Source organism: Rhinolophus ferrumequinum, chromosome 2, assembly GCF_004115265.2.
Source record: "Rhinolophus ferrumequinum isolate MPI-CBG mRhiFer1 chromosome 2, mRhiFer1_v1.p, whole genome shotgun sequence".
Taxonomy (NCBI): domain Eukaryota; kingdom Metazoa; phylum Chordata; class Mammalia; order Chiroptera; family Rhinolophidae; genus Rhinolophus; species Rhinolophus ferrumequinum.
The window spans coordinates 181,834-207,043 of record NC_046285.1 but is presented as its reverse complement, the minus strand read 5'-3'; the positions used below and the strand labels follow the sequence as shown (position 1 = coordinate 207,043).

Below are 25,210 nucleotides of genomic sequence, written 5' to 3'. Positions count from 1 at the left end.
CGAGTTTACTATTTGGAAGAGCTGCAAAGCCTGCGTGAAAAAGTTAGACAACCTGAACCTTTCGCCAACAATTCATGGCTCTTGCATCACCACAATGCACCAGCTCACAGGGCACTGTCTGTGAGGGAGTTTTTAGCCGGTAAACAAACAACTGTGTTGGAACACCCTCTCTACGCACCTGATCTGGCCCCCAATGACTTCCTTCTTTACCCGAAGATAAAGGCAGATATTTTGATGACATTCAGGACATCAAGGGTAATATGACGACAGCTCTGTTGGCCATTCCAGAAAAAGAGTTCCAAAATTGCTTTGAAGGGTGGAGTAGGCCCTGGCATCGGTGCATAGCTTCCCAAGGGGAGTACTTTGAAGGTGACCATAGTGATATTCAGCAATGAGGGATGTAGCACTTTTTGTAGGATGAGTTCGCAAACTGTTGTTCGACCTCGTATTTTGCTGCTGTTTTTCACAGTGAGTACACCCATGTAGATAGCACCCAGTTCAAGAAACAACACAACCTGTACTGGTAATTTTTAAAAATACAATTCTTTTAGGGCTAATGAGGTAAAATTGAACACCTGATGAATAACCATGACTATACAATTTCCAGTTTTAAAGTTTCGGACACTGGGATTTATACTATACAAAAATTGTTCTGTTTACTTGTATTTATATAAACATAGCTTATATTTTATTTAATCAAGATTTTTTTTTCTTGGTAGTGGACTCTCGAAAAATTGATCAGGAGGGAAAAATCCCAAAGGAAACATTAGAGAAACTGAAGAGGCTGGGACTTTTTGGGATGCAAGTCCCAGAAGAATATGGTAAGTAAAGGAAACCACTCCCTCACTGGTTGGCTCTTAGGAAAGTGCTCTGTATTTGTCCAAAAAAGAGTTCTGTTCAGGAAAGGTGGCCTTTAAGTGCATATGTCCAAGAACAAGCTGTAGAACCACTGGAATTAATAAAAATATCTATTGTGGGCTAAATGTGAGTGGCCAGCTGGTGAGTACATGTGGACTGGCTAAGGGGCCTGTCGGCAGAAAGAGCTGCTGAGTTCTTCACTTTCTTCGTCTAAAATGGATAAAGGACTACTTCAGGGTATCTGCTCGCTAGGTCTCTGTGGGTGGCGGAGGGGAGCAGTGTCACAGCTGAAATAGCTGATTGCAGTGTTATCTCCCTGCACAGCCCTTTGGTCTGGTGGGCACAGGAATTGCCCCTAGAGCCACGTGTGTGGGGTCTCCTGGGTTTGGCTTCTGAACTGGGTACAAAAGAAGAAGGCATATGGCTGCCGGGCACAAGCTGTGTGTGTGTAAGTGGGGGATTTGACCCTGGGCAACCTCAGGCTTGGCCCTGTGTCCTGTGGATTGTGCACGTTAATTCTTGGAGTGTGACAGTGATGTTTTTAGCCCCCACGTTAGAGAGCTTGCCTTTCTGCTCGGGGTCCCAGTGTAGTTCTGCCTGGTTGTATCTGGCTAATCACTGCAGCGTGTTTTTCTTTTGCCTTATCTGGAGGTGGTTATCTCAGTTCTGTGGGATTAAGGGGACAGGCAAGCAGTGTGTGGGGGGAGAGGACTGAATAGAAAATGTTTCAAAACGACAGAGCACAAAGCACACACTATTTTCACTCTCAGGCCCCTTTGACATAGAGCTCTAGGCCCTCAGCCTTGACCCTGCACCCATCTCTCTGAGCCCCCTCCTTAAGCCGTTGCTGGGTGGGGCTGCGGCCAGCTTTCACCAGCTGTTGGGCAGGAGTTCAAGGGAGAGAGGTGTTAGTGGTGATTTAAGGGCTGGGCGTATTTCATGGCTGTGAGCTGGTCATTTGGAGATTTTTACTATTTTGGGCATTTTCCCAGCCAGATTGTAAATTAGATTTTGCACAGCAAGTCACAGAAGCAGGAGTTTGTCTTGATGTTCTGTTTTTCTGCCCGGTTCACTTCTAGACACTAAAGTTAGCGCTGCCCTATCCCATCCCCTGCCCTGTCAGTCTCAAGTTGGGGGGCCCTCAATGTCTGTAGAATAAGTTCCCAATTGTACCCAGCCTAGAGCTGGTGCAGTCTGAGAATAGTGAAAATTTAGGAGAAACTAGTGTAATGCCTAATTTCCTTGATTCTGAGGCATATTTTAATCCGGTATAATCCATATATAAATCTTAGTTTATAAGTATGTTTATTACTTTGTTTTAAATTGTTTAATGGTGTATCTTGTCATCATGTGAAACACCTCCCATATTTCCAAATGTATTAAAAAAATTACCCCATTTCTGCAGAAGACAAAATCATCAGTGATGTTGCCACCCCTATTGGTGGACATACAGCACAGACCGCTGTGGGGAGAAGCTACACATCCCGCCTCTTTTTTTTTTTTTCCCCTTTCTTTTGCCTCCCGCACCCACTCCAGTTTAAGCTGTTGTTTCTCAGTCTAGTTGTGTAGGACACAGCTCCCTGGCCCATGACGGTGTTATGAGTCTTGCCTGCTTCCAGCTAAGGCAGTCGGTCGCCAGTCATCGTTCGGCCGCTCACAGCAGCTGCCGGCCACTCACGCTGGCGCCCCGGCCACTCATGGCGGCACATGGCAGCTCACGCCAACCTTCGACTGCTCACGGCAGCCCAGCTCCAGGGAGAGCTGTTGTTCACAATCTTAGCTGTAGAGGGCGCAGCTCACTGGCCCATGTGGGAATCCAACCGGCCAGCTTGGCATTAAGAGCACGGCGCTTCAACCACCCGAGCCACCGGGCCGGCCACATCCTGCTTCTTAACACAAACCTGCAGCCTTTGAGTGAGGCTGGGAGAGATTGAACTCTTCCCAGACATCTGAAACTTAGTGTTACAAGTCACAGGCAGCAGGAGAACTGTCTGCCATAACACACGAGCTACCTCAAAGATTAGGATGGAAAGCAGGTGGGGTAGAGCCGGAGCGTGGTAGTCGGTCTGTCGGCATCTGAAACAACAAGTGCTTGTTAAAAACAGAAATAGCTTGAGAAAGCTGCCAGACATAGCCAAGTTAGTAGTAATATGTGTTTTCCCTTCAATATCATTTTAAAATCACTTCTTGATTGATGAAAGGTACTTAATTTTTCCTTCAAACAATTTCTGTGTAAAATTGGGATACGTTATCTTTTTACTTCTATATGTCTTGAATGCCAGCATGTATTGTGTGTGTGTGTGTGTGTGTACTCATATGTATGCGCCTGTGTTGGTATGAGATTGCACAACTCTCCATCCCTTAGTTTTGTTTTATGTCCCACTTCTTGGTATGAAAATGCTCTTTTCTTTCATGAGATGATAATGGTCACATCTGGGGCTTTTCTTTTAATCCTTTCTTGGGAAATTAAGGCGGCAGCAACTTTATACTCATGCCCAAGAAGTTTTGGGGAAATGTTCCCAGTCTGGAGCATTCTAAACACTGATTGGAAACCCACGTTCAGGGAAACGGAGGCCTTTCCACCAACAAGCCTGGATTTCCTCCCGGGTCCCTGCAGCCAACCAGGCTGATGTGTGGCTCCTTCCTGACCCCATCTCCTCCTCCACCTGCAGTCTCCACGTGCCTGACACCCTTCCCAATGTGATTTCTGTCCCCAATGATTTTAATGATAACTTCCTTGGGGGAGAAAGCATCAGAATTTACTTTTTAACAAACAAAACTGACTGCCTCAGTCTATGAAATACGTAAAAGTGTTTTGATTGAAGCAGAAGTGGGGAGGGGTGGTGGTTGTACTACAGAAGCCTGCCTTCCCGGGGTCCCACCCTGAGCCCATGGGACGCCACACCAGGCAGGACCACTGCTATCCCTTTGGGACTTGGCCCTTCCTTTTGTGTAAGAGTGGTGGCTCCAAGGGCCTGCGGCAGCACACACCCTGAGTTCAGGGCCCAGTTCTGCTGCATGTTGGCTGCGTGACCTGAGGCCTCATTTTATTGTTTGTAAGATGCACATAAGGCCGCTAGCTGGCCACCTGTGGGAGTTGAAGATGAAACACAAAATGGCGTAAGTTCAGTGGAGTTCTTGTATCTTTAATTTTGGGGTTTTTTTTACTCCAGAACAGTGATTTCCAACCAGGGTGATTTTTGTCCCCCAGGAGACATTTGACAATGTCTAGAGACATTTTTGGTTGTCAAAATTCTGGGGGAGGTGGAATTTCTGGAATCTAGTGGATAGAGGCCCAGGACGTTGCTAAACATCCTACAGTGCACAGGACCGCCCCCCGCAGCAAAGAGTGAGCCCAGAATCGGTGTCCTAGGGTCCACTAGGCACTGCGGATGGGATGCTGGACATGTTTCGTTTATAAAGGTCTGTGTCTGTGACAGAGGTATTCACAACATACTCAGTAATTTAATATAGGGTTAGGTATTTTTATATTTTTGTATTATAGATTATATTTTTATGTTAAAAATACATCTATATATGCTCATATGCCTATAAAAAATCTGAAAGTATCTACACAAAAATGCTTTTAGTAATGTGTATGGGTACTGTTTTCTTTGTAGATTTCTGTGTGGTGATTTTTCTCTAATGGTGATCTGGCATTACGTTTATAATCAGAAAAGACCAATAAAGTGTTTGTCTTTAATGGGAGGAATTTGTGGCTGGCCCATAAGTAAAGCTGGTCTGTTTCTTCTTCAGGTGGCCTGGGCCTCTCCAACACCATGTATGCGCGGCTAGGGGAAATCGTCAGCCTGGACGGGTCAATCGCTGTGACCTTGGCAGCACACCAGGCTATCGGCCTCAAGGTCAAGTATGGGATGCTTCCTGAAGGTCTTCTGGAGCCAGCCCGTGATGCCAGAAGACCTTAAGGAAGTGAATTGGGCTTGCTGCCTCAGGGTCTTAGAGGAGGGCTGCTGCTGGCCCTGCAGCCTGGTTCTGCAGAGCCTCACGCACAACATGCCATGCGTGCTCAGCTCCCACACGAGGAGCAGCCCTAGACCTCACCACCCCTCCCCTTTGAGTCTCCTCCTGTCCCCATCGCCTCTGACCCATCCTGTGGAGGCCCAGTTCTGACGCTGCTGCCTCTGTGGAGCCTGCCTGCACCGTGGGCTGGAAGTGAGCCCCGCCCCTGAGCTCTTGTCGCTCACTCGGGCCAGAGCTCACCCTCCCTGCTGTTGGTACACGTGTCTTCCTCACCCCACGGGGCTTGGAGCATTTTAGGGTAGGTCCAGGGGCACACAGGTCATAGCAGTAGTCCACTTATTTGGCTTGTTTCTGCTCAAAGTAGAAGCGAAAGGGAACTGAGTGAGCAGTGGGCATGGCTCCCCCTACCCCAAGAGCAGCCAGTGGAAACAGTGGACCTACCCACTTGGCACTGTGAAGAGGGTGGGACAGTTCTGACACTGACTGTGCACCTTCGTTATGTGGCGCTAGTATTCCCACATCTTCGCGTTTTGTCATCCAAACCTTCCCCTCAGTGTGTAGGTGGGGAAGGCGATGGAGGCTCAGAGAGGGGATATTCCTTACCCAAGGCCACCTAGCCAGGAAACGGGACTGCGATGGAAATCCCTGAATCTGATACCCCGGAGTGTGCACCTTAGGGTGGCTCCTTAGCAGTCTGGCTTCCCATACTCTCCAGCAGACCCCATTTTTACCGAAGGCTGCCAGTTCTGAGCCAGTTCTGAGCCAGGGTGTTTACTTTTGCATGAAGCGAGTATTTCCTTTTGAAGAAGCCATGTACTGCAAGCACATTTCACACTCTTCTCCCCACAGCTAAAATCAGCCTGTGCATGTCTTGTTTAGGGGCTCATCTTGGCCGGCACTGAGGAGCAGAAGGCCAAGTACCTACCCAAACTGGCATCTGGAGAGCACATTGCCGCCTTCTGCCTGACCGAGCCAGCCAGGTCTGCCCCTTGATGGGAGGGGTCATGGAATTGTACCTTCCAGGGTGCACTGGGAGGAGGGTCGTGGTTTGCCTGAATGGGAAGTGATTCTGACTTCTTCCCTTCCCGAAATCTTCTAGGAGTCAACTCAACAACTTTTCTTGCCAGTTCTCTTATCTTTACTTTTTTTTAGTGTCTGTCCCAGTGAGATTTATAAATGAGATAACATAGCTGACAGCACCTATTAAATGATTGTTTTATGGTTTACAACACACTGACACATGATACGCTTTCAGACTTCAAAGCCACTCTCAGAGTACTCTGAGTGTGGGGCAGCTGGTAGTGTCTCCATTTTACAGATTAGAAACTGAGGCTCAGTGAGGTTGTGTGCTCAGATGAAGGTCACACAGCTGAGACATAAGAAGGCTGGCGTAGGACCCCGGACTTCTGACAGGGAGCGTGTTACTTGGACCACACTCCAGTTTGCTCGCCCCCACGTGACAATCGGGTGCTCTGAACTCATCCTCACAGGACCTCAGACCAGCCTGTTTTCAGCAAACATTTCCATGTTTAAACTTAAGCCCCAGTATTCACTGCCATTTTTTAATCTGATGTGATAAAGCAGGGGTCGACCAAATCCAGCCTGCCACCTGTTGTTGTAAAAAAAGTGTTACTGGAACATGTCTGTCTGTTTACAAACTGGCTGCCTTCATGCCCCCGTGGCAGAACTGAGGAATTGGGACAGACATCCTGTTGCCTGTAAAGCTGCATATAGTCTGGCCCTTTATTTTAAAAATTTGCCAACTCCTGTGTTAAAGTGAAAACCTCCATTTTGGGGCCCTCCAAATACTTCTTCTTGATTCCAAGCTTTACTGCCCTCAACTGCCTGTCTGTGTCCCTGCAGTGGGAGTGACGCCGCCTCCATCCAGACCAGGGCTGTGTTAAGTGAGGATAAGAAGTACTACCTCCTCAGCGGCTCCAAGGTACAGCGCCTGGCCTCACGGGCGTCTCAGTCGTCACCACCGCCACCACACACTCACCAGGGACCACTACACATCATCTCTTGATCATCACCTCTTGGGTGGATGCTACTTTTCATTTTTTAGAAGAAATGGGGGCTCAGAGAGGTTCAGTGTCTTGTCAGTGTTCTATGTCTCCTTAGTGGCAGAGCCAGGATTGGAGCCAAGGAGTTCTGGCTCTGGAGTCTGTATGCTTGCAAAGTACCAAGTACCTCCTGAGCTGCTGTTGGGTGTTTATTTTCTAAACTTGTTATTATGCAAAATTTGAAACATACACAAAAGTTTCGTATAGTGAACCTCTGTGCATCTATCAGCCAGCTTCCACAGTTATTAGCTCATGGCCAGTCCTGTTTCTCTGTCAGCATCGCCAGCTCTGGATTGCATTCATAAGTGTTTCAACTTATATTTCTAAAAGATAAGACTATTTTTTAAAAAGTCATAGTACCATTATCTCATTTTTAAAAATTGGTAATAATTTCTCACTATCTAGTCAGTGTTCAGATTTCCCTGATAGTCATACCTTTTTATTTGTCAAACAACTTGCTTGAATTAAGATCCAAATAGATTCCATACATTGCAGTTTGTTGAGAAGGCTCTTAGTCTTTACCTCTCCTTCATGCTCCTCTTTCTTCCACCCCGTCTCCTTGCTCCTTTCTGCCCGCACACCCCTTTCTTGAGGAAACCCTATTGTTTGGTGCTAGAGCCTGTGCTGTCTTAGTACCATTGACTGCTACACACAAACACAACACACACACCTCTCTCCCCCCGGTCACCTGTGTCCCTTGGGAAATAGCCTTGCTCTGGGGAGACTGGGTTGAGCCCTGTCTTCTGTTCATGCAGCCTTGGCTACCCCAAAGCCAAGGGCTTTACATTCTGTCCTGAAGTTTGATGGGCAACTGGAGTGTCTTGTGGCAAATATAGAGCTCAGAGGTCGCTCATGATAGTTTATTTTCCTCCAAAGTTCTTTTGCTTTTTTCTCAGGTCTGGATCACCAATGGAGGACTGGCCCATATTTTTACTGTGTTTGCTAAGACCACGGTTGTTGATTCTGACAGCTCAGTAAAAGACAAAATCACAGCATTCATAGTAGAGAGAGACTTTGGTGGAGTCACCAATGGGAAGCCTGAGGATAAGTTAGGCATCTGCGGGTCCAACAGTAAGTTTGTGTGTGTGTGTGTGTGTGTGTGTGTGTGTGTGTGTGTGTGTGTGTGAGAGAGAGAGAGAGAGAGAGAGAGAGAGAGAGAGACCGACCCTTCAGCCCCATCCAAATGTCAAGATAAAATGAGATTTAAATAGTTTTGATTGCACTTAAGCATTTTTGCAAAATCAAATTAAGCATGCCACAATGGCTATTGCAACTAATCCTGCTATGAACACAGGGGCGCATATGTCTTTCTCAACTAGTGTTTTCATTTTCTTTGCATAAATACCCAGAAGTGGAGTTACTGGCTCATATGGTATATTCATTTTTAATTTTTTGAGAAAGCTCCATACTGTTTTCCATAGTGGCTGTGCTAATTTGCAATCCCACCAACAGTGCACGAGGGTTCCCTTTTCTCCACATCCTCGCCAACACTTGTTTGTTGACTTATTGATAATAGCCATTCTGACAAGTATGAGATGATACCTCATTGTGGTTTTCATTTGCATTTAATGATGATTTGTGATGTTGAGCATATTTTCATGTTTGTTGGCATCTGTATGTATGTCCTCTTTGGATAAATGTCTTCATGTCCTCTGCCCATTTTTCAATTGGATTGTTTATTTTTGTGTTATTGAGTTGTATAAGTTTCTTATGTATCTTGGATATCAACCCCTGATTGGATGTGTCATTGGGGAATATATTCCCCTATTCAGTAGGTTGTCTTTTTGTTTTATTGATGGTTTTCTTTGCTGAGCAGAAGCTTTTTAGTTTGATGAAGTCCTATTTGTTTATTGTTACTTTTGTTTTCCATGCTCAAGGAGATGGATCCAAAAAGATACTACTCAGACGGATGTCAAATAGTGTATATGTTTTCTTCTATGACTTTTATGGTATTAGGTCTAACATTTAAGTCTTTAATCCATTTTGAGTTTATTTTTATATATGGTGTAAGAAGTGGTCCAGTTTCATTTGTTTGCATGTATTTGTCCGGTTTTCCCAACATCGCTTTTTGAAGAGACTGTTGTTACTCCAGTGTATATTTTTGCCTCCTTGGTATTGCCCATTTAGGCATGGGTTTATTTCTGGTCTGCCTATCCTGTTGCATTGATCTACAAGGAATGATCAAACAATACAGTGAATGTTTAAAATAAAATGTACTACAGTAAAAGACACATTGCCATTAATCCCCTTCAAAATACTCCCCCTCGCTTCAAACACACTTATCCCATTGTTCTGGCCACTTTCTGAAGCAGTTCTGGAAGTCCTCTTTCGTGAGTGTCTTTAGTTGCCCTGTCGTGGCTGCCTCGATGTCCTGAATCGATTCAAAACATTTACCTTTCATGGTCATTTTGACTATGGGGAAGAGCCAGAAGTCGCATGGTGCCAGATCTGGTGAATAAGGTGGATGAGGACACACCGTAATGTTGTTATTTGACAGAAATTGCCATATACCAGAAGCAATGTGTGATACGGAGCATTGTCATGATGGAGGATGTACGGCACACTTTAAAATACACGTTCTCTCAACTGTAGCTCACACCTGACTATACTGAACAAGTTGAAACTTGTCACACACTGTTACTAAGTTGCAATACACAGCTTCCCATTTTGAAGATCCCTGCCTTTCTGTTGGATGGCACTTGGCAGCAGCATTCACCGTCTTTTGTGATCACACATTGCTTCTGGTACAGCAGTTTCTGTCAAATAAAAACATTACGGTGTGTCCTCATCCACCTTATTCACCGGATCAGGCACCGTGCGACTTCTGGCTCTTCCCCAAAATCAAAATGACCATGAAAGGTAAATGTTTTGAATCAATTCAGGACATTGAGGCAGCCACGACACTCACGAAAGAGGACTTCCAATTCTGCTTCAGAAAGTGAAGAACGATGGGATAAGTCTGTTCAAAGCAAGGGGGAGTATTTTGAAGGGGATTAATGGCAATGTGTCTTTTACTGTAATAATTTTTTTTTTTAATTTAAACATTCACTATATTTTTTGATCACACAGACGTTTTTGTGTCATTACCATGCTGTCTTGATTAGCCTTGTAGTGTAGTTTGAGATTAGGGAGCCTGATACTTCTAGCTTTGTTTTTCTTTCTCAAGATTGCTATTCGGGGTCTTTTGTTATTCAATATAAATTTTAGGACTATTTGTTCTAGTTCTGAGAAGAATGACTATAATGTCCCCTGTTGCTCATTGCAGCATTATTTACAATACCCAACACATGGAAGTGACCTAGGTATAATGGATGGATCTAGAGGGTATTATGCTAAGTGAAATAAGTCAGGCAGAGAAAGACAAATACTGTATGGTTTCACTTATATGTGGAATCTAAAGAAAAACACAAGAAAATGAACAAACAAAACAAAACCAAACCAGATTAATAGAAACAGAGACCAAAAAGGATGGTTACCAGAAGGAAGGGGGGTTATTCAATAACATTATAAATGTACACAGTGATAGATGACAACTAGAATTAGTGGGGTGATCACATTTAAGGTATAAAAATTCTGAGTCGTTACATTGTGCACCTGAAACTAATATAACCAATATAATATTGTATACCAACTATACTTAAATTAAAAAATTAAAAAAACAAAAAAGAATGCCATAATGACTCTTCATGGCATTGCAGATGAGCTCTTTGAAAGTAACTCATTAATTCAGCAAACACTGACTGCATCTCTCCATGCATCGAGTGATGGTGATTTCAAGGTGAGTGAGACAGTCAGAGTCTTGTGGTGCTCTCAGCCTTGTGAGGGAGGGCAAGGACAGTGGGGTGTCCTAGGTAAACATTCCATTAGAGGAACCCCCCGTATTACCTGCCTAGAACCTCCTCCTCCTCCTCACTCTGCCTCCTATATGCCCAGACCTGCCTGCAGCCCCTGGTCAGCTCTCAGTTCACTGGCGGCTGGTATCCTGTGAGTGGCCTCCAACTTGCCCAGAGATGCAAGGGAGTCCTTACAGGACTCTGCCTCATGGGTCTCCTAATTCAGATCGTGGAGTGTCTGTGCTGCAGGAGACTGCATACCACTCTTGGCACCTCCACATGCACTTCTGTTTGCCACCTCGTCTTTGGGGACCCTGTGTTCTGGATGGTGGTATTTGCCACGATATCTGCTCAGCCTGCGGGGGTCAGAGGGCCCCGAGCTCTAACCTGGCTCTTGGCACAGAGAAGCGATGTGACTTTGAACAAGCTAGTTTGCTTTTCTTCAGCTTCCTCACCTAAAAGAAAGGAATGCTAATAGAACCTTCCTTGTGAGGTGACATGAGAAGAGAGTGTTACGACGTACTGTAAAATGCTCAGTCCACATGGAGGCCAACAATTAGCTGCTGCTTTACTGATGTTACCACCAGTGCTGCCTATTGTGCACTACTCAGAATGTTCCAGCAGGAAGAAACATGCTCACAGGCCTTGAGATAAGGAAGGGCTTTGTGTGCTTGTGGGGAAAAGGTGGCCAGAGTGACCGACGTAGAGGGAGGGGTCAGGGCTGTTGCAGGGCCCCACTTTGGGACACTGTCCATACTGAGGTCTGGGTAAGTGGTGTCCACTGAGACTGTGCAGTGGCCCTGGGAGAGGGGGTCCTCCCCACAGTCTGTGAAGGAACAAGAGCTGGTAGAAGGGCCTGGCCTCACAGCCGATGTGCTTAAGCCATAAATGGGACCCAGTGGCCAGAGATGGGTATTTCATTGTATTTCACAACCAGGCTGAACACAGCTGTCATCAGAACAGAAGGTCAGCAGAGCCTGGTTGCCAGCACTTTGTTTGGCCACTGCTTGGTCACTTGAGCCATGACTTCCCTTTCCTGAGCCTCCCTTTTCTCTGGCAAATTGCTGGGAACTGCCGTTTTCATGGAACATAATGTGGAAACAGTTAGAGAGAACACCGTAGAGAGACCCTATTCTTTCCCTGCCGTTCCCTGGCCCATGCCGCGTGTACTCTGACTTCGCACACTGACGTGGCTTCCTGCCGCGCCGCACGCCAGTACGTCTACATCTGTTGTTGCGGTGACCCACCTGAGAAACTGCCCAACACTTAGCATCTCTTTCTCCCCTACAGTCTGTGGGTGCTGTGGGTTGGGTTCAGGTCTGCCGTGTGTTTTCTTGAATGTGCTATGGCATGTTCTCACAGCAGATTATCAGAGCCCAAGGGGCCCAGCCAGACTGGATCAGCACAGTTAGGCCTCTCTGCTCCTGTTGGGTCAGCTCCACACCCCTGGCCACAGCAAGTCACATGGCCAAACTTGGCACTGTGGGCAGGGAAAGTCAAATCTCCTCCCGCAGGCCCACAGTGCAGGCTGTGGCTGCATTAAAGCAGAGTGAGATGGGACCAATTCTCCCATCTGCCATGGTACCTTAGAAAGTGCTGTGCCATCTTGCTTCTTTGTCTCTGGCTCTTTCTCACCCTTTAAACTTCACCTTAGAAAAATTTGAAACCCTTACTTAGTAAAGAGTAAAAGTAAACCCTTAGTAAAAATAGTATCGTCCACCCCCTCCAAACTCCATTTCTGTCACTGTGCTGTATTGATGGCATCCGTAGCACTTACCACAATGTTCTAGCCTCTTGTTTATGTTATTTCCCTAACCAAAGTATGGGAAAGTTCCACGGGGGGGGGGGGGGGTTCCACGGGGACCGAAACCTTGTCTTTTTTTTTTTTTTTTTTAAAGATTTTATTGGGGAAGGGAGGCAGGACTTTATTGGGGAACAGTGTGTACTTCAGGACTTTTCCAAGTCAAGTTGTTGTCCTTTCAGTCGTAGTTGTGGAGGGCGCAGCTCAGCTCCAGGTCCAGTTGCCATTGCTAGTTACAGGGGGCGCAGCCCACCATCCCTTGCGGGAGTCGAACCGGCAACCTTGTGGTTGAGGGGACGCGCTCCAACCAACTGAGTCATCCAGGAGCTCAGCAGCAGCTACTTGACTTCATTCTAGTTACGGAGGGCACAGCTCGCTGGCCCCTGTGGGAATCGAATCGGCAGCCTTGTTGCCCAGATCTTGCACTCTAACCAATACCCCTGAGCCACCAACACCTTGTCTTTCTGTACTGTCCTCTCAGTAGATGTAGAATGAATGAATGAATGAATGAATGAATGAATGAATGAATGAACGAACAGATTGCATGCCTGCAATTTAGTTTGGTTTGCATTTAAGGCCTTCGATTGTGTGTGTTTCAGCTTGTGAAGTCCATTTTGAAAACACCAGGGTGCCAGTTGAAAATGTTCTTGGAGAAGTCGGAGGTGGGTTTAAGGTGAGTTGCCAGCAGCAGCCCCTGTGCATGCTGCACAGTTTCCTGGTGCAATTTGGTCACTCCCGGCTTTCTGTCCCATGCCTGCTTACAGCACCAGTCTGTAAAGGGACCACGTGTGGTTTCTGTTGGGAAATCAGCAACATGGAGAGTGGAACGATTGGCTCTCAGAAGAAGGAGTGTGTGGTTAGAACTAAGTCCCTACACCTCCGAGGCTGTGTTTGCCTGGAATAGGGACCAGATTCCTCTTTCCAGCATGACAGAGCAGGCCCATAGCACTGGGGAGACACAGGTGCTCTGAATGCACACCTCAGGGCCTGGGTCCCCACTCTTAAGTATTTTTTCTTTGGACTCAGATTTATTATTTTTTATGGGCAGATAATTCATATAACAAAATTCACCATTTTCAATTGTACACATTGGTAGTTTTTAGTATACTCACTGGCCCCTGTGTTGTGCAGCCATCATCATGGTCTAATTCCAGAACATTTCCATCATCCTAGAGAAAAATGCCAGCCCTTCTCATTTCCCCTCCCCCATCCCTTGGCAATTACTATTTTACTTTTTGTTTTTATGGATTTACCTATTTTGAACACTTCATATTCATATGAATGGAATCTATGTGTGACCTCGTGTGTTTGGCTTCTTACATGGAGCATAATGTTTTCAAGGTTTATCGAAGTTGTGGCACTTTTCATTCCTTTTTATGGCTGAATAATATTCCATTGTATGGATATACCACATTCTGTGTATCCATTCGTCAGCTAATAGACATTTGTGTTGTTTCCACTTGTCGGCCATTGTCAGTAATGCTGCTATGAACACTCATGTACAAGTTTTTGTCTGAACAATATATTTTCAGTTCTTTCGGGTACATATCTCGAGGTAAAATTGCTGGGTCATGTGGTGACTGCGTTTAACCGTTCGAGGAACTAGCAGGCTGTTTTCCATGCAGCTGCACCACTTTACCTTCCCGTCATCAGTGCACGGGGGTTCAGATTTCTCCACATCCTCACCAACACTTGTTATTGTCCATATAAAAATTGTAACCATCCTAGTGGGTGTGAAGTCGTGTCTTGTGGTTTGATTTGCAGTTCTCTAATGACCATCATTGAGCACCTTTCCATGTTTTTATTGGCCATTTGCATATCTTTGGAGAAATGTGTTTTTAAATCCTTTGCCCATTTTTATTTTTATTTTATTTTAATTTATTTTTCCTTTTACCAATATTTTTTTTTAAATTGAAATTTATTGGAATGACAATTGTTAGTAAAGTTACATAGATTTCAGGTGTGCAATTCTGTATCACGTCATCTATAAATCCCACTGTGTGTTCACCACCCGGAGTCAGTTCTCCTTCCATCACCATACATTTGATCCCCTTTTCCCTCCTCTACCATCCCCCTCCCCCTTACCCTCTGGTAACCACTAAACTATTGTCTGTGGCCCATTTTTAAATTGGGCTCTTTGTCTTTTTTGTTGTTGCCCGTACCCTACTTTACCCTTGATCACCTGGGTAAGTGTCTTCATCCCTGGGAGCCCTCTCCCTTTTGTCTGTGAAGCAGGGTTCAGATCAAAGCAATGCATTTCTCACCTCCTGGTTATCTTGAGAATCAGATAAACGCTGTGAGCCAACATGAGCCAACACTCCTGTCAAGGGGTCGCTCAGTGAATGTGGAACAAAAGCGTTATAGAGGTAGAAGGACAAACAGTCTGCATGTAGCGAAAGGTTTATTCAGGTGACCCAGAAGTTATATACAAATTAGAGAATATAGATAGAGAGAAAAAAATGGGTCCCCAAGAGAGTTGGCATTCACTGTTCACATTTTTGGTGCTTATCTTTCTAGATCTTTATAAAGAGTATGTGTCACTTAAATGTTCGGTGCATACGTGTGATATACTGGGGGTGCCAAAAATATATATACATGTGACTTGTATTTATCTTTTGTTATTGGTATATGTTAAGTACTACAATCGTAATACAGTCTTTTTCCTTTCTTAAAATGTGTATGCATTTTTTTAGCACCCTGCATTTTTTCATTTATTAATAAATTCTAATGTAAACCAAAATTGATTTTAGAATGTAATGAAGAATTAAAAGCGTTTATTTGAGTAAAAAGGAGACACAGATTCAGGTAGCAACCTCAATTATGTTCCAAAAGAGACGCTGTCTTTTATAGCGAAAGTTCTCAAGTCTGTTTTATGTAAATGAGATACCACATTGTGCAGTTCTGGTTGGACAGGGCAGGTCTCAGTCTGTTGGTAGAAAGACAAACCAGGGTTTCCTTGCAGGGGTTGACTCAGACAGCATAAACAAGTGGGGCATAGTGCGGGGAGCCCAGAGTTTGGTCTGAGGTTCTAACCGGTGTACAGGGTGCATGAGGAACCCCTGTCAGCAAATGGCCACTAGACTCTCATTATTTATAAAACTTGAATCCTTGGTTGACCATGGGGAGTCCATCCTAGCAGATAAATTCCTCAAATGAATCTGTCTTCTTGGGGTCCACATAATATTTTCATGCTAGTGAATGTATATTGCCAATGTTTAATGACGTATATTGCCAGTGTTTAATGATACATAGTATTTCTTCATGTGGTGATACCACATTTAATGTTGCCAGGTTCCCAGGATAGGGAATTTAACGTTGTTTTTACTTCTTTTCTATTCAGACCCACATCTGGTCATCATCGCATATATCTTTGTATATATCCTTTGCACACTTGTCTAATTATTTCCTGAGTTTAAACACCACTAATGAAATTACCAGGTCAGAAGGCATGAACATTTTTAAGTTCTTGATCCATGTTGCCAAATTGCCTGCTGGGAAGTTGGACCAGAGTCTGTCCTTCCAGCAGTGTGGAGGTGCCTCTGTGCCTAGTCCTTCCCATCAGTGGACTTAAATTGTTTTCCACTGTGTTAATGGAAAAATGATTGTTGTTTTAATATGCAAAAGAAAATAGATTTATAATAGCCTTTTTTTTTAATTGGTGGGATTGTTTGCCAGTTAGCGTAAATACTGAAAAATGTGATACACTGGAGTGATTCTAGAGATCACAAAATGATCAAAAGCCAGGTGAAAATTGAGTGGCTGATGTGAGATAAAAGAGCTTCTTCCTCTGGGGTGGTCAGAAGGTTTTATCAGTAGTCAGACCTCTTAAGGCATAGAGGCAGTTAGCTGACGGGCTGTTGAAAGATGGATTGCATGTTGCATCTGGGAAATTTGAGATTAGATGGTAGTTGTGGAAATTATAGAAGGAAGCTCTTTTGCAGTAGAGAGGGTGATAAAGTATGCAAGTGCTGAGAGGCAGGAGGAGAGGACTTCAAGGTAAAGAAGACCATTCTGAGCTCATGAGCCCTTCAGATAAAGCTAAACCTATCAGGTCTTCAGTGCTCAGGGAACGAGACCTAGTGTCAAATGCTTTTCTCCTCGTATTTATTTTTTTGTTGTTTTAAATGAAGTTAAGAATAAACTCTGAAGGGGCTATGAAGTGAATTGTGTTCATAAAACTATGAGCTGGCTTTTGAAAGCCCATTTGGGAAGAGGGAACAGAGATGAGAGAATTTAGCCCTGGTCAGTGTTCCCCCAGGTCCCGGGACCCGTGAAGTCTGAAGTTAAAGGCAGGAGGATCTGAGCGTGGTACTGTGGTGTGACAGAACCTCCATGGGTTCTGGCTCGTCTACCCGGTCTCCCAACTGGCGGTTGGGGCCAACAGCTGCCCTTCCCAAAGTTGGAGCAGCTGTTTCCGTCTCTGTAGTCCCACAGGATATGTTTTGAGATATTCTGCCATTCAGCTTGTTTAACAAGTAATTATTAATACGAATTCAGTTGTACGTTTTATTAATGCAGGTCACGCATGAGCAATCTGTGAAAAGCAGTATTGCATTTGTAATTGAGCTTTTAGGAAAAGCAGAGTCACACAGTCCTTTCTGCCTTGGAGGCCTCCTAATTGGGCACCATGTGCTTGAGCAGAGGCTCGGCACGTCCCGGCTGTCCTTCAGGAGGCTCCTGCCGGTGGCCTGGATGCCCTCCCTTCCCCAGATGGCCGGGTCGGCCCAGCTCAGGGTCTCCTTGGGCACCTTCGCTGCCCAGCAGCCCCTCTCCCCACGCCAGAGGACACACACACACACACACAGCCTTTCCCCCGGACTTGTGTGCCCTCCCCCCAACCCCCGTAGTCCGCATCACACCACTGACCGCCTGTTGCCTGGCCAGCGGTTTGCCTCCGCCCCTTGTGGTCGGTAAGGGGACGCCTCCGTGGATCTGGACAGGTCAATACCAGGAAACAGTGTGTGAACACAGTGTGTGAACACAGGTGTATGCCTGCCCCTCATCACCTTCTGTACTAGATAGGACGTTAAGACCAGAAACGGGGGGAGAAGCTGACAGCAGTATGAGTATAGCAGGAATTGGGTGGAGGAGGAGCATGGCGTGTCTGTGTGAGGGGCTGCTTCAGGCAGACAGCATGGGCCTACATGTCAGGCAGATGCTGGCCGTGTGACCTTGGGAGAGTCGTCGCCAGTGGTGAGGCGCTTGTTGTGAACGTCAGTGGTTTGCAACATGCCCCCAGGAGACCTCAGTGTCTCCTGCCTCCCTGAGGACGAAGAATGGACCTGTTCTTTCGGAACGAGGTTGTCCAGTTCCCTTTGGAGGGGGTGACTCCAAGGAAGTTTGTGAGAACCATAACTATGACACTGACCTTGTTTTGAAGCACTGGGACTCCTCTCTTCCTGCTCAGTAAGGGTTGGCAGGGTGCTTCACTGCCCAGATGCCGGCACAGAATTCTCCAGAGACTTGCCTTTTGTTTCCAGGTCTTCTGGTACAAGTAGATAAGTACTGTTGTGGTCTGTCACCTGTGTCCTGCATGGTGCGGGTAGGAGGGCCTGTGGGAGCAGGAGCTCAGTGTGCTGCCCACCACACCTTCTCCACAGGTAGCTATGAATGTCCTCAACAGCGGGCGCTTCAGCATGGGCAGCGCTGTGGCCGGGATGCTCAAGAAACTGATCGGTAGGTAAGTCGGGGACAGGAGCCCTTTGCAGCACAGCCTGGCCCTGCTGCCTCTGCTGCAGCCTGGAGACTGCACATCTCAGGCCGGCGCTGAGCCAGCCTGCAGGACACGCGGCCCTACTCAAGTTCAGGATGCGCTCAAGTTTAAGACCAAAGAATGTACTCGGTCTGTCCCCAAAGAGTTAGTGTTCATGTTTCAGCACTCCTCTATTTTACCTGGTCACAAAGGGGACACGGGCGTTGCTGTCACAGTTTCTTAGTGAACATCCAGCTGTGAGCCAGATTCTCACACGATCCCCATTTGTAGGAGAGACTGCACAGTGGGTGAGGACGGGATCAGATTTGGAACACAGATCCCTCGGCTTCTTGTTTATTCTGTTAGGATGCCTGAAATTTGGATTTTCCTTTGCCAGTGAACTTAACATGGTTTTTGTTGGGCACAAAATGTCATTACTGTGTCAGCTTTGTGGAAGTGGCTGCAGGGAAATGCAAGGGGCCCTGGCTGTGGACGGTGGGGGTTCCCCAGGCCGGCAAACCACTGAGTACTTAGGAAGTTCCTCAGGGTTCAGGGCGAGGTGGGCACAGGAAGGCTCTGTTTTAGGCTCTTAGCTCCATTTTATAGATGAGGAGACTGAGGCTCAGAGAGGTCAGTGGTTTGCCAAGGCCAAGTACCCGGCCTAAAAGCTGACCCTGTCAGAGTCTAAGCTCAGGGCTTGTCTCACTGCCCCCAAGGCCTGGAAGCCCTCTATGCTTCCCCATCTGGAAGGTCCTCAGTGTAAGAGCTGTCATGGTCAGCTTCTCACTGAAGGATGCAGAACCCCTGATGAGATCCCAAATCCGGAAGTATGTGAATGTGGGTGCCTGTTTACCTTAGAGGCCCACCGTGGATGTGCTTGGAGAACGCTGTAGGGGCGGGGTTCAGCTAACTGGGTGGCATGCTGCCATATTCAGTTGGGTGCCTTCAGAGCCGGGCCACGACATAGTATGTGTTCACAACTATACACTTTGAAGTCATAGACCTGAGTTTTCAGAGCAGACCGCTTTCCTGCTGTGGTGATGAACAGCTGTGCAATGTGAGCCTGCGCCTACATCTGCCTAGGGTGTTTCTGTGGCCCTGTGTTTGCTAGACACCTCCCACTTGTATCCCATGTCATCTCTACAACAGCTCTGTGAGGCTGCTGGTTTTGTTCAGGGAGGTGAAGCGGCTTGGCCTGGGCAACCTGCTGGTAAGAAAAACTGCCAGATCGAAACCTGTGTCTGACTCCAAACTCTGTGCTTCCACTCCTGTCCACAACTGTAGACAGCACTAGGCGTGGCAGTCCCTCTTCCGACCTAGACACGCTGAACAGGGGAGGCTCTGTCTTTAGCGTGTGTGGTCTCAATAGACCCGTTTCACATAGTTCCTATCTGAGTGTTTGAAAGGTAGTGGTTACCTTAGGAAATCATCTTAGGACAACCAGAAAGTTGTTCTTTTTAAAATCTCTGGTCTTCAGAAATGACTGCTGAATATGCCTGCACGAGGAAACAGTTCAACAGGAACCTCAGTGAATTTGGATTAATTCAGGTACTGAGGGTTCTGTATGGGTGGTGGACATTCAGACGTGTGCTTTTGCTGTCTGCTCTGGTGCCTCGTGTGCGGACACTGGGGAAGAGGACAAGAGAAGGCTTTCGTTAATGTGATTCCCTTTTATGAATGCGGGGCTGGGTTCTCTTGTGCTTTGAGGCTTTGGACTTAATCTCCTTCTCTGCTGGTTGGCAGATTTGGCACATGTAAATTGTTTCTTGACTGTGTTTTTTTCTGAATACTCCAGGAAAAGTTTGCCCTAATGGCTCAGAAAGCTTATGTAATGGAAAGTATGGCCTACCTCACTGCGGGGATGCTGGATCAGCCAGGGTTTCCTGACTGCTCTATCGAGGCTGCCATGGTGAAGGTAATCCCGGCACAGCCCGACGGAAGCTGAGAAAAGCTTCTTAGCCACAGCTGGTCAGGTGGTCAGGAAGGTGCCTGGGGCCACCCAGGGAGACAGTGGCAGTCAGGCTCTCACCTGGGTTAGCCTCATCGCCCAGCCCAGCTCCATCCTGAGTCCCCCCCTCCTCCCCAGCAACACCCCCCCCCCCACTCTGAGGTCCTCCTTTGGGACGGGAGTTGGCACCAACGAGCCTGTGCTGACGTTCCTCTTGGGTCCATGGCAGGTGTTCAGCTCAGAAGGCGCCTGGCAGTGCGTGAGTGAGGCTTTGCAGATCCTGGGGGGCACAGGCTACATGAAGGGGTACCCGTACGAGCGCATGCTGCGTGACAGCCGTATCCTGCTCATCTTTGAGGTGCGTGCCCTGCCGCCAGCCCCGTCTCGCTCTGCTGTGGGCCCCGCTGGCTAGTGCGTTCTCACATCGGACCCTCGTCACACCCCTGCCTAGACGAGAAGGCTGAGGTAGACAGGCCTCAGTGGAAGCAGCTCACTCAGGGTCCCGTTGCCAAGGACCCTTTCTGCTGAGCCCACCACATCCTGGCAACTCGCCACAGGTCTTTGCCAAGTTGGTGGGACAAGTAGAGATCTTGTAGGCGGCCTAGGTTTGACCTCGAATGCTCGCTCTGGGTCTGGGTTTTCTCAGTGTACTGCCACAGCTTAACGGGGTCGTGTCTGAGGCCATCCTGGCCCAGCATTCTCACTGTCGAATTGCCATCCCCCTAAGTTCACAAGTCTAGATCTAGAGTCTGCTCATTGAATGTGTGCCAGGAGGGACCCAGGGCAGGGAGGAAAGGGGGTTGAGGCCCCAGAGACACTGCAGACACCATTTCACCTTTGGGGTATCAGTGGTCTTGACGGCGCAGCCTGACTGACCAGGAGGAAGCCAGAATCCCAGGGTGTGAGGGACAGAGATTCTCCTCTCCTGAGGGGATGACATCGCACGAAGCAAGTGCACCTGGCCCTTGGGGGCAGAAAGGACTTTGACCAGGCTTAGGGGAGGGCAGTTTGGGCCGAGGGCAGGGAAATAAGACATGCCAGGCCCAGGTAGGATCTTACTTGCCAGCACTAACTACCGTGTTTCCCTGAAAATAAGACCTAGCCAGACAATCAGCTCAAATGCGTATTTTGGAGCAAAAATTAATATAAGACCCGGTCTTATTTTATTATATATAAGACCAGGTATAATATTATAATATAATATAATTAATATAATATAATATAATATAATATAATATAATATAATATAATATAATATATAAATACCGGGTCTTATATAAGACAGGGTCTTATATACATTTATGCTCCAAAAGACGCATTAGAGCTGATTGTCTGGCTAGGTCTTATTTTCGGGGAAACACGATAGGTGAAGGGAGGTAAAATAAGCTAGTCTTTGTAGGAGAAGCAGCCATTCCTGCTGGGTGGCTCTGGAGCAGGTCGTGGAGTAGATGAGGGGTGGATGGAAGGAGACACAAGCCAGGTTGCAGAAGACCTTCGATTTGACTGTGAGGGCAGTGGAAGCTATAGAAGATCACAGCCCTGCTTGCAGCGGCTTCCACAGTGCGGGTGAGCAGTGGTGGCACGGCCACCCAGTTACACGTGCAGCACTGCTGGGGCTGCCCGGGGACAGCCTCTGACCTCTGTACTGCTGGCCACAGGGGACCAACGAGATCCTGCGGATGTACATCGCCCTTACAGGCCTACAGCATGCCGGCCACATCCTAACTGCCAGGATCAAGTAGGTGCCGTGCCCACTCTGCTCCTCGGGTCCCCCCTGGGGTGGCAAGAGGTGGGTGGAGCAGTGCAGCCTGGCAGAGCTAAGCTCACTGTCCTGCTGGCTGGGGGAGGGAAGGGGCAGGAACCCTGCTGAGTGACTATGGGGCCTTGAGAGCCAGACTTCAGAGGAGCCGGTGCTCAGGGAAGCCCTCCATGCCTGCCTTGTGGTCAGTCCCCTCACAGCTCCTGTTTCTCACGTCACGGAGCTGTTTTCATAAGCTGGGGAATGAGAGGTACCCCTGAAATAGTTGCCGGGCTTCAAGGCCAACAGAGACCAGTTTATTTCTTCTCTTGCTCCCCATGACCCCCACCCTGGGGCCAGAGCAATTAGTGCTGGAGCCCAGGATGGGCTCAGAGCATTTTCGATGGCTCATTGGGAGAGAACGACCTGGAAGCTGGACGTGACTGAGCAACTTGTGGAGGGAGCACCTCAGAAGATACTGGCTGCTCTCTGACAGTCCAGAAGGGTTGAGCCCGCAGCCAGGTGTCTAGCACGCCCAGGCTGGGGGAAGGGCACATAGGACTTGGATTGGCCCTTTATGGTTTTGCATAGTCAAGGAGAGGGAGCGGATGCCCTAGAGCTCTGGAATACCAAGAGGGGTGATCGTGTTGCTGGGAGAAGCAGAAGGGCCTTGGGTTATGGGGCCATGGGCTTTCTGCAGTGAGCTTAAACGAGGCAACGTGACCACTGTCCTCGAGACCATTGGCCGGAGGCTTCGGGACTCGCTGGGCCGAACCGTGGACCTGGGGTTGACGGGGAAGCTCGGAGCGGTGCACCCCAGTGTTGCGGTGAGTGAACCCGGAAGGTGTAGCCTGTGGAATATCTCCTTCCCAGAAGGGACGTGACCAGGGGCACTGGGGAGGACCAGCCAGTCCTCCCAGCTGATGTGCCTTGTCTCCACCCTGTCACGATGGAGAATGGCCCAGCATGATACCGTGGCCTGGGCCCTGCAGCCCCTGCCATGCCCTGTGCTGGTGGGACAGGAAGGTCACCATGGGTGAGGTGCTCAGCTGACTCCTTTCCTCTGGCCTTCCAGGACAGTGCGAGAAAGCTCGAGGAGAACGTTTATTACTTCGGCCGCACTGTGGAGACATTGCTGCTCCGCTTTGGCAAGGTACCCAGCCCCCTGCAGCCCTCAGGATGGCAGGCCCTCCTACTGCGGGTCAGGGAGGTGGGCCAGCATCTGTGAGATGGTATCTCACCAAGTGTTCATCTTTGGGAAATCATAGTCCCCGGGGAGGGGTGGGGTAGGGAGGCAGGGCAGACTGAGGCTGCCTGTCCCAGGGACCACTCAGCCAGCTGTTTGGGAGCCCCTGCTGCTGAGCACCTTCCAGGTGAAGAGACTCTCCCTTGAGAAGGGGCAGCCTCACTGGGGCCTGAATCTCAGGGGCTGATCTGTGAGGCTCTGGCTGGTGGAGATGCACTGGCCTCATTTCTCAGCCTGGTTCCTGGGACCTGGTCTTGCCTTGACCCCAGCCCAAATCTAGACCGTGAAGGGGAAATAGACACCTCCCACATCCTGCAGAAAAAGGCAATTTCTATTGCCCGTCACCCCCAAGATGTGAGGCTAGGAGATGGGTGAAAATGTGCCCAGGGAGGGGCTGTGCGTGTTGGGACAGAGGCTTCTGTGTTTTCCAGACCATCGTGGAGGAGCAGATGGTCTTGAAGCGGGTGGCCAATATCCTCATCAACCTGTACGGCATGACGGCTGTGCTGTCTCGGGCCAGCCGCTCCATGCGAATAGGGCTCCGGAACCATGACCATGAGGTGAGCCAGCCCTCCCCTGCCCTGCCCTACTCTTCCGTCCCCTGCCTTCCCTGCGCTGCCCTCCCCTGCCCAGCCCTCCTCTGCCCTGCATTCGCCTGTCCTGCCCTCCTCTGTCCTGCCTTTCCCTTCCCTGCCCTCCCCTGCCCTGCCCTCCCCTCGCCTGCCCTGCCCTCCCCTCCCCTGCCCTGCCCCCACACAGGCAGCCTCCTGCTGGCTTTGTCCTACTGTACTTTAATGAGACCTGGTGGCTGGGTGAAGAAGTCATTCATTGGGTGGCATGGCCCAGGTGGGGAGTCTCAGGTGGGAGGGGCTAGGCAAGGGCCTAGCACCTAGTTGTGACCTAGAGTGAGTGAAGTGCAGGGTCCATGCAGCAGCTGACGTACACGCTGGCAGGTTTGCCACGTTGGCTGTGGCCTGTGGTGGACACTGCCAGCTCCAATGGGAGGGTCCGTGCTGCTTAGGACACAGGGCCACTCCCTTTCTTCTTCCTACCTGAAAGAAGAGGGTGGGTGAGTGACAGGGTCCCAAGCCCAGCACCCTCACCTTCTCTGCCCTCCTCACCCTGCTGGAGGAGATGGGTGCAGTCACTGAGTGCCTGCTCCATGTCCGTCTTTACGTGCATTGTCCTGTGGCCACAGGAGTCATGATCCCTCTAGCAAGGGAGGAAACTAAGGCTCAGAGATGTTGAGTAACTTGCCCTTGGGACAGAGCTCATTTGGCTCAGGGCTAGAATTAGAACCTAAGATTGTGTGACTTCTGAGCCAGGACTCTTAACCCCAGCCCAGCTGCCCAATAGTTCTTTGCAGCTCAGAGGTCAGAGCTCCGGGAGGGGCTGCCCGTGGCCCAGTGGTCCCAGGGTTCTGTCCGACTTGACTCTGCAGGTTCTGTTGGCTAACATCTTCTGCGCTGAGGCTTATTCCCAGAATCTCTTCACCCTGTCTCAGCTGGACAAGTGTGAGTAGGGTGGTTTGGGGGAGGCAGGGTCGGTTCTAGGCCATTGTTGACGTTGTTTCTGGACCCTGTCCGGCTCCCAGGGCCTGCCCTTCATCCCGCACTGCAGCGGGAATGGAGCTCCCTTCCTGCAGTGTCCCTGGCTGCGGCCGTGGGCCATGTGGGACTTTGCTCCTGCTGTGTGGTTTGTCTCCCACGCCATGTGGCTGTGTCTCGGACTGTGCAGCTCAAGTTCATCTCCGGCTCTTACAGTCCCGCTGACCTGAGGGCTTCATGTCATGTGTCCCCGTTGCCAAGAGATGGTGGAGACAGTCACGTAATTCTATGTAGTTCTGGCTCTGGTGCTGCCAGGCACCCTCCCGGGGTGCAGACCATGCTGTGTCCACAGTGAGGAAACAGCTTCTCCTGCAACAGGCTTGAATTATAGAGGGGTCTTCTAGTGAGCAAGGGCCTTCTCCTACTCCCACAGATCTGGAGTTTTTAGGGATTAACTAGATGAGTCCTTTGTTACTCAGAATGAAGCCTCTATCTGCAGCCCA

General features: G+C 48.4%; 1 protein-coding gene across 2 annotated transcripts in view; it reads left to right on the top strand.

The window, feature by feature from the left end:
- ACAD9 (acyl-CoA dehydrogenase family member 9) overlaps positions 1-25,210 on the top strand; it is a 39,006-nt gene that overhangs the window by 13,060 nt on the left and 736 nt on the right. The window contains exons 3-17 of one of the 2 annotated variants that reach the window (XR_004425133.1): positions 720-821; positions 4,615-4,721; positions 5,719-5,819; positions 6,703-6,781; positions 7,799-7,973; positions 13,136-13,209; positions 18,137-18,212; positions 19,706-19,776; positions 20,024-20,143; positions 20,406-20,534; positions 21,835-21,914; positions 22,615-22,741; positions 22,990-23,067; positions 23,592-23,720; positions 24,517-24,674. Coding sequence is in view for 1 of the 2 variants with exons in the window: in XM_033127941.1 (XP_032983832.1) it covers positions 720-821; positions 4,615-4,721; positions 5,719-5,819; positions 6,703-6,781; positions 7,799-7,973; positions 13,136-13,209; positions 18,137-18,212; positions 19,706-19,776; positions 20,024-20,143; positions 20,406-20,534; positions 21,835-21,914; positions 22,615-22,741; positions 22,990-23,067; positions 23,592-23,720; positions 24,602-24,674 (1,521 nt within the window). In the remaining variant the exon portion in view is untranslated. The remainder of the gene's footprint in view (positions 1-719; positions 822-4,614; positions 4,722-5,718; positions 5,820-6,702; positions 6,782-7,798; positions 7,974-13,135; positions 13,210-18,136; positions 18,213-19,705; positions 19,777-20,023; positions 20,144-20,405; positions 20,535-21,834; positions 21,915-22,614; positions 22,742-22,989; positions 23,068-23,591; positions 23,721-24,516; positions 24,675-25,210) is intronic. The other variant, XM_033127941.1, reaches the window with a different exon arrangement.